This window comes from Python bivittatus, unplaced genomic scaffold (assembly GCF_059951505.1).
Source record: "Python bivittatus isolate LINGU-HERP-01145 unplaced genomic scaffold, Pbiv_v1 ctg000100_np1212, whole genome shotgun sequence".
Lineage (NCBI taxonomy): Eukaryota > Metazoa > Chordata > Lepidosauria > Squamata > Pythonidae > Python > Python bivittatus.
The window spans coordinates 1,307,529-1,322,155 of record NW_028277038.1 but is presented as its reverse complement, the minus strand read 5'-3'; the positions used below and the strand labels follow the sequence as shown (position 1 = coordinate 1,322,155).

Here is a 14,627-nt window from a genome sequence, read left to right as displayed (position 1 = left end):
CCTGGCGGGGCGCTCCCGGGAGGCCGCCGGTTCCCGCAGTCATCCCCCCCGGCCTTCGCCCTCCGCCCTCCGCCCGTGTTCTGACGGTCCGGAAGACTCGCGTCTTCAAAGCCGCCGATCCCCGAATTTGGACCTGCGAGGTTCGTCCCCTCGGCGCTGGGCCTCGCTGCTGTTACTCAAACGTTACGTGCCTGAACCCCCGGGTTCCTAAATTTGGATCTGTGAGGGTTCCTCCCTCAGCTTTGAGTATTATTGTTGTTGTTGTATTATTATTAATACTCAACTAAATAGCCGTATTTATGAAACCACCAATCCCTACATTTGGATCTGCGAGGGTTCGTCCCCTCAGCTTTGAGTATTATTGTTATTGTTATTATTATTATTTTATTAATACTCAACTAAATAGCCGTATTTATGAAACCACCAATCCCTACATTTGGACCTGCGAGGGTTCGTCCCCTCAGCTTTCCCTCCAAGGTGGCAGAGGGGCACAGGTAGCTCGGCCCACCGCCAGCCTTGTCCTCGTGCCAACCCTGGGCTGGGCCGACAGAATGTAAGGTAGGGCTTTCCCCCGTTACTTCCACCCCTTTCTGGTTCCACGCCTGGGACGTAGGGCAAAGGCAAAGCGGGGGTTCCCCCTCCGGTTTTCCGTGCTTGCGGGAAGAAGCCTCCCCTGCTTTCGCAGGCTGCGTCCTCAGAGCCCGGCTGCCGTAACGATTCAGGTGTTGGATCGGGACTGGGGCGACCCGGGTTCAAATTCAGCAGCAGCCACGGACGTTCTGTGGGGGAGCCTGGGGTCCCTCTCAGCCCAACCTTCCCCTCAGCTCCTGGAGGAAAGGTGGGGTTTAAATGTGACACATAGGTCAACAAATAAATAGCCCAACGGCCCTGGGCAGGAAATCCATCCTCATCCGTAGGGAACAGGTCCAGACTCTGCAAGAAAACTTCCCAGGAGAAACAGCCTCCCTGGATGAATAGTTCCCACGTTATAACTTCTGTCAACTGAAGATTCAGACTGTCTGTTTGATAACAGACATGCGGGATGGCCATGTGGGCTTTGGTGGGGTGAACGCGCATACTACTCTGAGCATAATGCTTCACGTTGACTTTGCACCTTGAGCGTAGCCGCTGTATTAGGAAATCCTGCTTTTGGTTGTGCGTGACTCCCACCCTTCACGTTCAGGTTACAACAGTGAGAGAAAAACCTTTTGTTAGGATAAGTCTGTGAAGCAGGAATGACCCCAACTCTTTCTCTTTGGATCCCAGTTGATGCTTGCATAGGCAGTTTCTTTTTATCCATCTCCTGCGAACTACATACATGGACTGATTTTTTCTTTTCCTTTATGTAAAGGACTATGTTGTTGGGTAGAAAACAATTACAGAAATACTGAATTAAACTTGCCACCTGTTTAGGAACTGGGAGGTAACGCTAATTTGAGTCTCCTTTTGTATTTTCAGAATCCATTTCTGTTGCACCTTCCCCAGGGCATCTCCATCAAGGCCCAAGCCAAGACCTTCACCTGCGAGAATCCTCCTATGCCACAGACAGGTAAGATGATCTGGTAGCACAGTGAAATGGCCACAGGAATCTGGTGATTTGGATGCCTCTGTGAAACAGGATAGGTGGACTGCTGAGCTCTTGTCTGTTCTCCAAAGCTTGCAGAGTAGATTGGTCAATCTGGGGGTGTGGTGAAAACACCAAGAAATATAATTCTGAGTAAGCTGGTCAGTGGAAACGCTGCAGCTTTTAACTAACAGATTCTATTCAACAGAATGGTGGTGAAGGTAAGACTCCAAATTCTATGTTTACTTTCAGGAATGATGTTCTTTCAGTTTCATCATTAATGCACATGTATCTTAAAGAACCCAAAAAGACAGGTCTCTATTCTGATGGGTATATAATCTCAAAAAAAAAAAAAAGAGGAAATTTTTCAAGAGCCACACAGGAATATCTTAAATGAAGGTAGACAACTTGACATAGGATAAGATAACCCAAAGCAGAGATAAATGGAGACAGGAAGAATAAGAGGAAGAAATGGGAGATGATTTGTAGGACAAAATGTGGATCAACCATCCAATATATTGGAGTTCTGTAACTGAATTCTATTGAAGTAGTTTCTTCCCCAAACAGCCAAAGATAGAGTAATTTTATTGCAGAAGATCTCACTCCATACGTGCACCAGGCTAAAGTTCTTACATACATTTCAGGACCCATAATTGCTGCCCATCGCAGACTGGAAAATACAACAGGTCAACAACTGTGCCATAAGTTTTCCTCTCCATGGCAATTTGTTGAGTGATAACATTAGAGAATCAACATGGAGACACAGGCTTATCCCCCTCCCTCTTTTGTCCCCTCTGTCCTTCAGCTCCATCATCAGGTGTGGAAGTTCCAGCCGTCAGCCTCAGGTGTCCATTTATGAAAGGAAGGAGAAGTCAAAAGAAATGCAGTTTTTAATCTTTCCCTGATGTGCCACTTTCTCAACTACACCAGAGCAATCATTGGTTCTTTAAGTGATTTACAGTAGATAAGAGCAAGATAGAGACCAACAGATATAAAAAGCTTTCCTAAAATAGTCCATTCTGCAAAGACAAAGTGTGTATTTTAAGCCATAACAAAGAAATAGTGGATGGTCCTCAGTATCGACTGGAGCTTCTGATAAAATTTCACCAAAATATAAAATAGCCTTTGAATGTGCAGGGAGGTCATTTCTTCCACCCAAACCTTTTTTAAAAAACACGCATCCAAAAGGTTAAAAAAGTAAACGATACAAGCCATCCGTGGACTGAGAAGAAAGGCATTGCTCCTGCTGCCTGGCAGCTCAGACAGGAGACCAAGCAAGGCTAATGCGCATAGGCATATATGCAGATTAGCTGCCGCACAGCATTGTGGTAGCAAACTGGGGAGGCTGAGGATGGGGGCGGAGGTTGGATTTCCTTCTTGGATCCCATTCAGCAAGTCTGCTGTATGATTACATTGTGATTATGCCTGCTCTGGAGGACTGGAAGGTGCTGAGCTGTGGTCACCATGGGGTTGGGGGCAGAGGCGAGGAGGGGCATGGAGGCAGCCGTGCCCTCCCATCTCATACTTACCTGGCAGGGGAGATACCATGATCATGAAGGTGGTTTTCCCAGGGTGAGGCTCATCCATTGCACTCCGGGTGTGCTGACCCCTGCGATTTCCCCAAATGCGGGAAACTCGACTGCATAATTTGTGGTAGTGGGGGACTGCGTTCGCGCTTTCCCCTGACTTCTCTGGTTCAAAGATAGAAGAGTTGTGTTTGTGATTTCTTGTTTATCACGGGTTTTGTGAGAGTGATCTTTTTGCTGCCTAATACAGAATGCTTTAATGGCCAAGTATAAAATACATACAAGGAATTTGTCTTTGGTGACAATTTAAACTCCTCAGTTTTATTTAAACTCCTCAGAAGTTGGGAGACCTTGGATTTGCTGGATTTAATGTAATTATTCCATCATGTTGTATGGGAAAGTGATAAAGAACTTAAAATGGTGATAGTTTCTTTATGCCTTCCGTCTCAGCTGTTCCTGTCCTCTGCTTTTCAACTGGTGCATCTTTTCTAAGGCTTTGTGAAGGGGTCAGGGTCTTTAATTTCATGTGTCAAGAACCTTTGGATTACAAAAGTTGTCAGTAGATGGGAAAATAGGAAAACTGAAGAAAAGTAGGTAAGCTAAGAGTAAGAAGGTGTGCATAAACTCTGATCAAATATTCTTTGTCACATTCAGTCTACGCTTTAAAAAAATAGAAACAAAATCAAGCTGATATAGCAATCTGACAGTGGGAAATTGCCCATAGCAACAGTTTCTTCTTCCTTCAAGAAGACTGCAAGGAAGCAAATTACAATGCACAACATTGTGTTGCTTCGAAGATTTACTGAGCAGCAAGTGGAAATAAAATGCACGAAAAGTGACAGTTGTTTAATTTGTGGCTGGTACAACCAGTTCTGTTCAAGAGTGAACAAAGGAGAGTGCAGCACATTCTCTGCAGAATCTGAGCACAAGAAATCTCTGCGGTCCCTCCCCCCCTTGTAGCACCAATAGAAAGTCTAGTTGCGTACCAGAGGCATGACGATTGCAAAAGGAGGCAGACAGACATGCAAATCTTTGCATGCGGAGGCATTGTGGGTGCAAAAATGGGGTGCAAATCTGGGCTTGCACAGAACCCCAACATAATTGCAAGTAGACTAGGGGGAGGCAGGAGCTCTGCTGGGCCTTCCCGAGCTTGCTGGAAATCCTTGGGCAGAGTCACCATGGGGTTGGGGGCAGAGGCGAGGAAGGGCATGGAGGCAGCCGTGCCCTCTCAACTCATACTTACCTGGCAGGGGAGATACCATGATCATGAAGGTGGTTTTCCCAGGGTGAGGCTCATCCATTGCACTCCGGGTGTGCTGACCCCTGCGATTTCCCCAAATGCGGGAAACTCGACTGCATAATTTGTGGTAGTGGGGGACTGCGTTCGCGCTTTCCCCTGACTTCTCTGGTTCAAAGACAGAAAAAGCTATCTACTTGCTTTGCAAGCTAATGATCCTTTTTTAGAATAGGTGCATCTCTGCTTTGGGATGTGTGGTGTGTCTTTGTCACATTTGTGGAAATGTAGTTTCATTCCTTTTTGTGCACTGTGCTGTGGCAGATATAGCTGAAGACTCAGAACTGGTGTATGTTGATGTCAAAACATGAATTCAGCATGTTATATATAGTGTTACTGGCTAGATGGGCATTGTTTATTTTTGGCACCTAGTGAGAACCTCTCAGTTAGGAAAGACCATGATCCGAAGCAGCCTTGGATGAGGCTTATTTTCAGTACATGAGCTGCGGAGGCATTTTTGCAGGCTTTGCTGTCCTGAAATGACAGGATTGAGCACTGTGCGCGAGAGGATATTTTAGTAAGATGGGGAAGATGTGGATCAGGGTAGAGATTAGATTAGATCACCAGCCTTAGCCACGCGCAACAGCACTCCTTAACAATACGCACGGTACAGTCAGGTTGTCCAGGGTGCCAGGAGTGCAGCCAGAGCCCCGTTTTAACCCACGCTCCGTCTCTTCTTTGCAAGAGACGGTGTCTCATCTAGAGACTATTTTAAAAGCCTGTGGTTGCCCACAGAGCCCCCCATCTAGGAGATAAGCGTGCTGTCCTGGCACACTCGGCATACCTCTGATTTCCTCTGCCTACCAGTTCTTGCCCTCTGCTTACCTCAAAAGGGAATAGGGCGACGAAGGCGCATCTGTGTGCATACGTCACTCGTTTATGAATGGGCGATCTAACTCAGGACGTCGGTTGTGTCAGCTGCTATACATTTTTCTTTCCTGGCGGTTGGCTTGAATTTCTGGAAATAGGACCTGCTTCCCGATGCGCGTAATTCGGGTGCCCCCCCCCGTTCCTTGGACCCCTTCGCGGCCGTTTGTCTGAGGGGGAGGGCGGTCAGCAATTGTGGACTGTGCGTCTCGCGTGTGTCGGTGCCGAGGGCGGGGGGGCGACGGGGGCGCTATATGCGGCAGAGGACAGGGCCTGTGGGCGTCCGGGGGTCGGCTTGGGGGTACCTGCAGGTCTTTGAGAGAGGAGGGAGGGAGGGAGGGAGGGAGAGCAGGCGATGACGGGGAGCGTCCTCCGGTCGCCGGGGGTTTGTGGGCTGCGCGGGGGGCGCCCGCCCGCTGCCTTTCGGATCCAGGCGCTGCGCTTGCTGGGACGGGACCCCCGGGGACCTCTTCCCGTTGCTCGGCGCGGAAGCGGGCCGAGGAGGGGCTGCCGGCCTCGCTCCCGGCCGGCCCAGGCCCGCGGGGACCTTCGGAAGACGGCCGGCTTGTGGGCGCGTCCCGCCCGGTGACGTCTTGCGCGACGCGGGGAGGGGCGGCGCTCTGCCCCGAGGCTCGCGGGCCAATGGGCGGCGCGCTCGGCGGGGTCGCCCGCCCGTCGGAGAGCAACGGCCAATCGCGGCGCGGAGGGCGGGCCGAGGCGGCGCCGGGTCGAGTTGCGCCTGGCAGAGGAGCAGCAGGCGAGGCCGGCCAGCTCGGTAAGCGGGCGCCGCGCTGCGGCCGGGGAGCGCCCCTGGGAGCCGGAGCGGGGCCTCTGCGTTCGGGCGCGGGGGAAGCCCGGGACCCTCGCGGGCTGGGGCAGGGGCAGGGGCGCCCGCGCCGCTCGCCCCTCACAACAACCCTGCTGGGGAGGCCAGGCGCTCCTGGCGTCGCTGCCCTCCTTCCCCCCGCTGCCTCTGCTCGGGGTCAGTCGTCGGCCCGCCAGGCCGTCGGGTTCATCCCGGAGGCTGGCGGAGGGCTGCTTCCCTCCTGCTGCGGGCGGGCGGGCGGGCGGGACGCGCGACGGCCGAGGTGGGACGGCGTCTGCCAGCGAGGAGGCGGGCTTGGCTGTCATCCTCCCCAGCCCTCCGCCCGCCGGTCCCGCGCAGCGGTTGCGCTTCTGGCCCGCGAATGCTCGAGGACGCCGCCGCCTCCCCGGGGGGCTTCCCGCGCGTATCGGGTTTTGCCAGAGCAGACGAACGGAGTCATTTATAGGACTTCCCCGCCCAAGGAAATGGACCCAGCGTTTTGCTTCAGGAGATAGGGAGCTGTATTTCGGGGGGGGGGCTGGCTTTCAAATAACTGGTGTTTCTAACGGTTGAACCCCGCACAAAGGAAGAGAAAAGAAATAGGACGCAAGTCTCGTTTCCATTCCCCAGTTGCATTAAGTGGAGACCCGAGCCAGAAGTCTTGGTGAAGAGACCTCCAGAAGACTTTTCCCCCCACTCAAGTCGTTTTGGGTAAGTAGGTTGCAGAGAAATGGATTTTGAACGTGTGCCAAGACGTAGCTGAGCGCGAACTGGGTGATAAGATGCTCCTCATTCCTTGGCAGAAGCGCCGATGGGGGTGTGAGGAGGAACCCTGTTCAGGGGAAGAATGTCTCAGGTGCCTAATAGAATTCTAGAATTGGCAAGACAATGGGCAGCAGCGCAGAGGTCACAGAAGAGAGCGGTGGGTGGGTTTTCAGCCGGTGCCGCTCTTGTGTAACAGTTTACCTCCGGCCTGTGTGCTAGGCAGTAGTGAGGCGTGCCGCGGTGTAAACTAGCTGCCTTGCCTCCAAGGACCGCTGCGTGATTAAATAGGTTTCCATGCAGTCGCGTTGTCAGAAGGGCCTTTTAGGTAAGGCCGCTCTCAGAGCAGGAAGGAAGCCTGCTGGTGAACAGCAGGGAAGTGGTTTGTGAAAGAGATTCTGAGCAGGAGCAGAGTGAGTAAGCCTGTTAGTGAAACACCAAGAAAAATCATCCTTTTTCTAGGTTCCTGGAACAACAGGGGAATGGCTGCCATGGCAGGACAAGAAAGTGAAACCCAACTGTGCAGCAATTGGTAAGACAGAAGGGCTGGAAACTGAAAGTTTATGTTTGCCAGTTGTGTGTGTTATATACTGGTTGGGTTTGGAAGTCTCATTTGTGTTCTCAAATCTGCTGCCTCTATTTGGACAAGAAATCCCAAAATAAATTATCTGTGCCCCCTTTCCCACTGTGACTCAGGGATGGAATTATTATTATGGTACAGATGAGGCATCTGAGACAGATCCTAGACCAGAAGGACTAGAGGTTGGCTTCAAGTCACTGGAGGCCTTTGTTTCCAAGCCCTGTTGGTTCTGAGACTGAAAAGGGGTACTTTTCTTCCAGATCAAATTACTTTCACTTTGTACTGCATTGCTGTGCCTTCTGTACTATGTTAAACACTTGGACCCTCCTTGTTTCTTGCTCATTTTGCAAAAGGAACATGGATAGCTTCTTTTTTGTTTTTAAGAGACTTGGCAAGGAGGGCACACATTTTTGAGGGAAGGGAATTCTCCTCTTCTCCAGGAAGTAGTAGTCCTGTCATCACCCTATACAGGCGGGGATCTGGATATCCTGCACGGTACTTCATATTATGACCCAAGAAAACCCAAAGTGCGAAAGCTTTTTAAATGAGATGAACATGCCATTTTCAGTCCCATTGAGTTCATTGGGTTGAACCACTCAAGCCTGTGCTTTTCAGATTGCAGAAGGGAGATGAATTTTAAAAAATGTGGCAGGCTTTTGGAACCGTTTCTGTTTGTCCCAATGCCCCTTTTTTTATAAGTTTGGTATTGCAACACATTCTGTACATGTTCCTCTTACAGTCAGAAAGATATTCCTCTGGCAAACTTTACCATCCATGAAATTCACTGTAGTCGGAACATTGGGATCTGTCCCGTCTGCAAGGAGTCCTTCCCAAAAGCAGAAATGAGGACTCATCAGGAGCAAGAGCACGCACAGGTAAAATAATCAGGCTGCCTCCTCTTCTTCTACCTGTTCCCCCGGCATATCTTCTCCATATGAGGCAGATTTAATTCTGCAAACTTTATTCTGATCTGTGCATTTCTTTTAAATTCTAGATTGTCTGTAAATGCAGCATGAGAATGGACAGAGGTCTCTTGCAGGATCATGTAGTGAGTAAGCCAATCATTGCCTGATTTTGTCCAGTGAAATATTGTGGGGGGACAGAAAGCTCCCTATAAGGTGGTGGAATGTACTCCTGAGTCAGACGCATAAAATAGTCACTTACGTTCACAACATTTAGCGCAAAAGAGAATGCTTCTTAAATAATACAGAGCATGACCTGAGTACCACAATACAGGAAAGTGAACATCAGAAATGTAGTGGCACCAACCACCCTAAATAAATATTCTGCGTTGTTATCATAAGATAATACTTTATCTTACCATGCTCATTTAATTTTTTGAGATGTTCTTTGGCACGTTTTGAGTGTGAGATTAATTTTGTTGATTGAGAAGAATTCTGTGTACTTCCTCATCCACGTTAGCTGGAACTATCTGTTTCTGAAACAGCAGAGATTGGTACGTTTGATGGTATATGTTTAGCTTGAAGAAGAGAAGGCTAAGGGGTCGGGGAAGACTTGGTAGCAAAACTTCAAATACTTGAAGGGCTGACCCAGGGCAGAGTGGGTGGAGCCACAAGAACCAGGGTGGAGGCTTTCCAGAGAGAGATCCCACCTTAGAGTAAGGGGCTTTTTATTGTGTTTGGGGGGTTATTGTTTATCCTTGGGCACCAGGGATTATATGTTGTGGTTTCTTGTGTTTTTAATTCTTGTATGCCACCCAGAGCCACCGGGGTGCGATGGGCAGCCATATAAATCAAATCATTACTAAGCAGAGGAACAGCCTCCCTCCTGAAGTCATGGGGGCTCATCCCTGGAGGGTTTTGGGCAGCCCTTTGTCTGGGATGGTCTGAGGGTTCCTGCCTTGGGCCGGGGTTGGACGGGATGGCCTCCAAGGTCCCTTCTGCCCCTTGGATCCTGTGAACCTGATTACTGTGATCAACTGGTGCCTTCCTTCACGAAACGTGACCTTGAGGAATAGCGCCTGGAGGCCCCGGCAGCCCTTCTCAAGACACCAGCTCTAGGGCCCTAAATCCTCAGACTGGTTCCTGCTTTTCAGGCTTCTGTCCCAGGACGGCTGAGACAAGCTGTTTCTGCCTTTTCCTTGCAGGCTTCGGAGTGTCCCTTGCGGCCTGTTGCTTGTCAGCACTGTGACATTGAGCTTACCTTCAGCAAGCTCCAGGACCATGAAGATTATTGTGGTGCCCGGACCGAGCGATGCAGCAGGTGCAACCGCAACGTCATGCTGCGAGAACTGAAAGCGCATCCCAACGACTGTGGAAAGAAGGCCGAGAGAGAGCCAGTTGGCCAGGCTAGGCCTTGTTTCAACTCCGAGGCCGCTTTGCGTAACATTCAGACTGTCAGGAATGTCCTGCGGCCCGATTCCTCTAGAGAGTCGCCCTTGAGGGGCAGCAGGTTCCTGGAGAGCCAGTTGCAGAGTTGTGTCTCGGGTGAGCAGCTGCCCAGGGAATCCAACTGGAGGAGCAGAGTTCCATCACCACCGGATCTGAATCGAGGTAAAGGCTTTGAATGGGGACTGCCCCGAGAGCCTGTCCTTTTTCTCCTTGAGGGTTCAGAGAGATGCCACTCCCATAAATGGGTCCTCTTGCCTGAAATACGCCTCTTGAACTAAGAGCGCGAGGACTCCCTTTGCAAAGGCCTCGCGAGCAGGCCTGTCCCTTTGTGTTTGTGTTGCTGTGCAGCCATGATGGGATGAAGCGCTGCAGGTTTGTTTCTAACGCTGTTCCGTGTTGGTTCCCTGAAGCCCATCTGGAAAAGGCAACCACTCCGCTGCCTGTGGATGGAGAGTCAGACTACAACTTGGATTACCTGCTGGCTATTAGCTTGCAGCACGAAAACAGCTTTGGTCAGCCCAGCGTGGCAGAGCTCCACAGAGAACTCTGGAAGAATATCTGTCCCCCGCAAACCAGACCAACCGACGACTTTGGCGAAGCAAAGAACTCCAGCGACTTCTCTCGAGATTTGCTGGTAGCAGCTAACATCCTGAACAGGCCCAAAAGTACGTCAGTATTTCCTGTTGTCGATCGTGGGAGTGGTGGGCACGTTGTAGAAGGAAACTGAGCGGCTGATTCTCTTGCCGTAGCGGTTCCAGGACCGCAGGCATTTGTAGGAAAAGGGCTGTAAGTAATGCAGCAGTGAAGGAGGAAGTAGTGAGTAGCAACTCCTCTGGGGCTGCTGCAGAGGGAGATGGGAACGAGCGTCTCATTGGCTCCATTGACCAACCTGTCAGTTGGCCTCCTCCTTTCCTGGAACTGTTTTCATTCTAGCTGGTCATTATGAGTATTACAGGATACCATGTAAACATTGCTGCCTCAGCTCTTTTCATCTTCCCTCTCCTTTTTTTTTTTTTTAACTTTGTATGCTGTGTCATTTAGGGGAAAAAGCGGGGGGAGTTCAGACTGTCTTGTTTGTGCTCAATTTGTCTAAGTTGCTCTGGGTTTTTTGACTGAAGAGCAATATAAACCTGCTCTAAGCAAGTAACTTTAAGTGGCTAACTATACTTGGCAGAGGAGTTGCGTATTAACTAACCTGATAGAGAAGAATTTTGAAGGCAGCGATGACAGCTTGACGGGCCTCGTTGTGAGTTGTGCCATTGCATCTCTTTTATCTTTCAGCCGAGACCCTGCTGCCTTGCGAATTCTGTGAGGAGCTGTACCCTGAGGGAGATCTGATCCTTCACCAGGTAGGCTGCCTGTTCTTTTGGTGCCAAGAGAAGGGGGAAGCTGCAGGCTTTTCCCCCTCAGTACCATAATTAAAGCATTGAAGTTCTGGGCTGTGCAGTGCTTGGCCTTCCCATTTCAGAAGATGTTTCAGAATCCGCAGGGGCACAAACGCAGCCCCTGTCTTTAAAGCACCCGCGGCTTGTCCTGGGATTACATACTGCACAGCCCTGCAGAGGAAGATGGGAACAAAAATGCTTAACTTGTGCGGCCCCCCATGAGTTTAAGAACAGAAGCTGCACTCCTTTTAGAGGCTGAGGATAGCAAGCCATGTTTTTCTTACTGGTCCACGTTTATTTACATCCTAATGTTTGTGGAGGGTTTGTTTTAAGGATCTGTCAGTTGCCGTGCTTGAAATGCAGTCATCCATTTAACGATGGCAGACTGCAGTGGCTCATGGGAATGGGGTGGGAACAAAGCCAGAGAAGAGCAAGAGGGGCTGCAATTGGTGAAATGCCACCCCATCTCCCCCCTGACCCCATTCAACTCTGCCCTTGCTAGCTGCCTCTAAATTGCCCCTCGCTGTCTGAAGTAGTTTTAAGAGAAGAGAACAACATGCTTCTTTTTCCGCCTTGCTTGTAACAGACTGGCTGCAACCCAGCAAGTGCTTTGGCCTCCTTCAGCAAGAGGAGCAACGTGGTCCCACCGGCAGAATGTCTTAGCAGCCTGTGGGGACAGCTGCATGGTGGACATCCTATTGGCAGCGGAGAGACCTTGCCCTTCCAGCATGACATCCAAGACAGCCTCATGCTCCCTTGTGAATTCTGTGGGGTCCAACTTGAGGAAGAGATACTGTTCCACCACCAGGTACAGAAAGTCATAAAGCCCCTCTGGAGCACACTTGGCTCTGTGATGATGGGGGGGTGGTCATTGGCAAATCAGCTCACTTCCCTAGATGGGCAGTGACTGGCAGCCCTTTCCCTCAATCCAGGACCAGTGTGATTTGCGCCCAGCGACTGCCCCCTCAACAGGAAGAACGTTTGTGCAGTCAGGGGCTCCAGCCCTGGAAAGTTCTGCGGGAACCAAGTCCCCTGATCTTCCCAGAAGATGCAGCCGGCACCAAGGTATTCCCACTGGTTCTTGGTGGATGCCAAAGCAGAGACTCTGGAGAGCAGATTAGACCCTTCTGTGCTTCCATAAAGGAGGATAGTTCTGAGCATGACCCATGAATAGGTGTCTCCTTTTCATCAAAACTGGGCAGTAGGGAAGTGGCAGGGAGTGCTAATTTGTGTTTTCCAGTCCTTTAGCCTCCTCCTGGAATGCTGGAATTTGGACCATGGGTTCAGATCATGGGTTCAGGCACTCAACTCGGGGGTCATCTCTGCCCCTCACTGTCCCTGTTATGTCTTCCCTCTGCTCCCTTCTGCTTCAGGTGAGATCTCCCCTCAATATCTTGACCAGCTCAAGCAGAAGAAGCCTTTTCAGCCTGCTCAGAAGAGCCAGTCCCAGGGCAGCTTGGTGGCTGCCAGACACATTCAGTTGGCCTCTCCCGGCAACAGGAGAGAGGATCCGGTTGCGCTCCCCAAGGGATGGAAGCCCAAACCGCTGGGAGGCGGCGAAGGGAGAACACCAGGCCGAGGCCCAGGTGACCCTGCGGAGGCCTCTCTGCCCGTCAGACGCTCTTCCCTAGACTTTCCTCCCAGCAGCTACATCCCAAGCTTCCCTGTTACACTTCCAACTCGCCCAAGGTAGAGTTTCCTGGAGCTACAAGCCAGCTTTCTGAGTTTCAGTTGATAGTAGAATTAGAGTCTTCTTGGTGGCGGTGACTTCTGCAAATCTGGCCTGCTCCATGCTACAGGGGATGGGGGTGGGTGGGAGGTTCTGCTCTTTATCTTGAGCCTGCTGGCGCTACCTGGAACAGGAGAGCGTGCTGTTTCCATGGAAGACGCTTTAAAAGAACCTGAAGAGAAGTTTTGTTTGCTTGGGGTTTGCTGGATGACTTTTGTTTAGTTGCTTTTCCATTCGTTGAGGACTTTAATGTGATTTTGGGAAACTGAAATCTGAAAAGCAGGATAGGTATCCCTTGAATCAATTAAGAAACTGGCTAGCTATGAAGTTTCAGATTTCAACCATCGCTCTGTTTTTTCTCCTTCAGCGTAAGACAGGAACGAGGACAGAGTCCTACAGGTCCCCCCCGTTTCAATAACTCTAAGGTAAGGGCTGCCATTCGCTGATGGGCTCTTGGGCAAGGTTTTGAAGAATAATTCTGCAGTAGATGCTGAATTCTTTGTAAAAATTGCATCAATCATCACTTGAGCAAAGATACCTCAGTGAAATTTCATGTATTTCATATATTTGGAACCACGTTCTTAGAAAAGTCTACTTTGCATTTCGATGGCATGCTGTCTGTCTCAACTGGTGCCAGCAGGAAAGGGGCATTTCTCCATTTATGCTTGAAGAGTGAATGCGTCAAGATTTCTTGCCACTAGTGATTTTACTCAAACGTGCACTTGTAGGGTGCTTTTCTCAATCAGTCATTGCACAGTTTTCTTACTGTGAAATCTCTGAATCACAAGGAAATGAAGAAACCCCGTGTCTTGTCTCTGAAAGTCTTTCTCAGCCACGCCCTCTAAAGGTCTTTAAGCACTTCTGTCCTGCTTCCAAATATTGCAATAGTGGCAGGAGCTAGAAACATGTTAGTTTTTAAAGCATCCGGCTCACAGCTGTTTAAATCCAGATCTTCTCTTTCCCCTTCCTGAGCAAAGCCTCTGGCTTTTTTCCCCACAGGCAAAACCGTGGCAAACGAAATCAGCCAATCCTGATAGTGAGTGAGGGGGAAGCGTTTGGGGCTGCCTTTTCCTGCATTTCTCCCAGCACAAGGACTTGGTTTCATGACGTGATTTTCGCAGGAGCTGTGGGACTGGCCTTCCGCACCTTCCGATCACGGACGCAGCAGCAGGATCCTGTGATTGCTTTGCCAATTGTACAATGTTTTGATGCTGGTGGGATGGGCACAGGACTGTGTGGGGCCCGGCCCCATTGCTTCTCTTGAGGACCGAGTCATTTCGGACTCTGCTTGGAGTGCGCAAAACTTTATTCAAGGGCAGACGCTTCCTCTTTTCATGACGTAAAGTGTAGAGAAACCGCCACCGCCACCCCAGCGCCCAGGGAATAAGAAGGCTGGTAGCTGCTGAGTTTGAACTCCGTGCCTTGCTGTGAGGAGTTTTTCTCCCTGCGCTCAGCCACCTCTTTCTTTTCCTAGTCCAGTTTTTCAGCCAGTGTGAAAAGGAGGGAAAGGTCCTCACGGGGATTCCTCTTGGTGTCGGTATCACGGCCTGTAAGGCTTGATACCCCAGCCTTGAAAGCTGAAATGACTTAAAAGCGGTCATGACTTGTGAGTAGCCAGGCTTTTCTAGGCTGACGGTGGTGTGGTGTGGTGTGGTGTGGTGTGGTGGAGGCTTTTAAATTTCTTACAATAAACTTTGTATCTATTAGTAATTCCTGTCTTATGTTCATAGCACCTCTAGGCCGTTCGTTAATTAGGCTCCTGCA

The 14,627-nt window shown here is 50.2% G+C and overlaps 1 protein-coding gene and 2 non-coding genes across 4 annotated transcripts; all 3 read left to right on the top strand.

Annotated features, from left to right (window-relative positions):
- The first annotated feature begins 2 nt into the window (after positions 1-2).
- Positions 3-14,528, top strand: TRAFD1 (TRAF-type zinc finger domain containing 1). Of its 2 annotated transcripts, XM_007433590.4 has the most exons (14): positions 3-140; positions 1,459-1,549; positions 6,687-6,767; positions 7,281-7,350; positions 8,138-8,273; positions 8,393-8,446; positions 9,506-9,911; positions 10,160-10,414; positions 11,031-11,098; positions 11,721-11,942; positions 12,067-12,199; positions 12,508-12,823; positions 13,231-13,288; positions 13,863-14,528. In XM_007433590.4, exons 4-14 carry the CDS (start codon positions 7,301-7,303, stop codon positions 13,905-13,907), a joined length of 1,743 nt encoding a protein of 580 aa, XP_007433652.1. In that variant the 5' UTR covers positions 3-140; positions 1,459-1,549; positions 6,687-6,767; positions 7,281-7,300; the 3' UTR covers positions 13,908-14,528. The 2 variants fall into 2 exon arrangements, with proteins under 2 accessions (XP_007433652.1, XP_087991249.1); XM_088135123.1 differs by lacking the exons at positions 3-140; positions 1,459-1,549 and adding an exon at positions 5,776-6,026.
- LOC112541297 (U1 spliceosomal RNA) lies at positions 3,086-3,249 on the top strand. Its single transcript, XR_015795146.1, has one exon. It is a non-coding gene; the product is annotated as a U1 spliceosomal RNA (small nuclear RNA).
- Positions 4,326-4,489, top strand: LOC112541296 (U1 spliceosomal RNA). The gene has a single exon (XR_003085317.1). It is a non-coding gene; the product is annotated as a U1 spliceosomal RNA (small nuclear RNA).
- Positions 14,529-14,627: the final 99 nt, after the last annotated feature.

What these genes read in the sequence shown, in the direction of transcription:
- TRAFD1 (XM_007433590.4), top strand. Translation starts at nt 7,301, where the DNA reads ATGGCTGCCATGGCAGGACAAGAAAGTGAAACCCAACTGTGCAGCAAT. An exon ending in AGATACTGTTCCACCACCAG is followed by an intron (nt 11,943 to 12,066) that starts GTACAGAAAGTC and finishes CCCTCAATCCAG; the next exon opens with GACCAGTGTGATTTGCGCCC. An exon ending in CCCGTTTCAATAACTCTAAG is followed by an intron (nt 13,289 to 13,862) that starts GTAAGGGCTGCC and finishes TTTTCCCCACAG; the next exon opens with GCAAAACCGTGGCAAACGAA.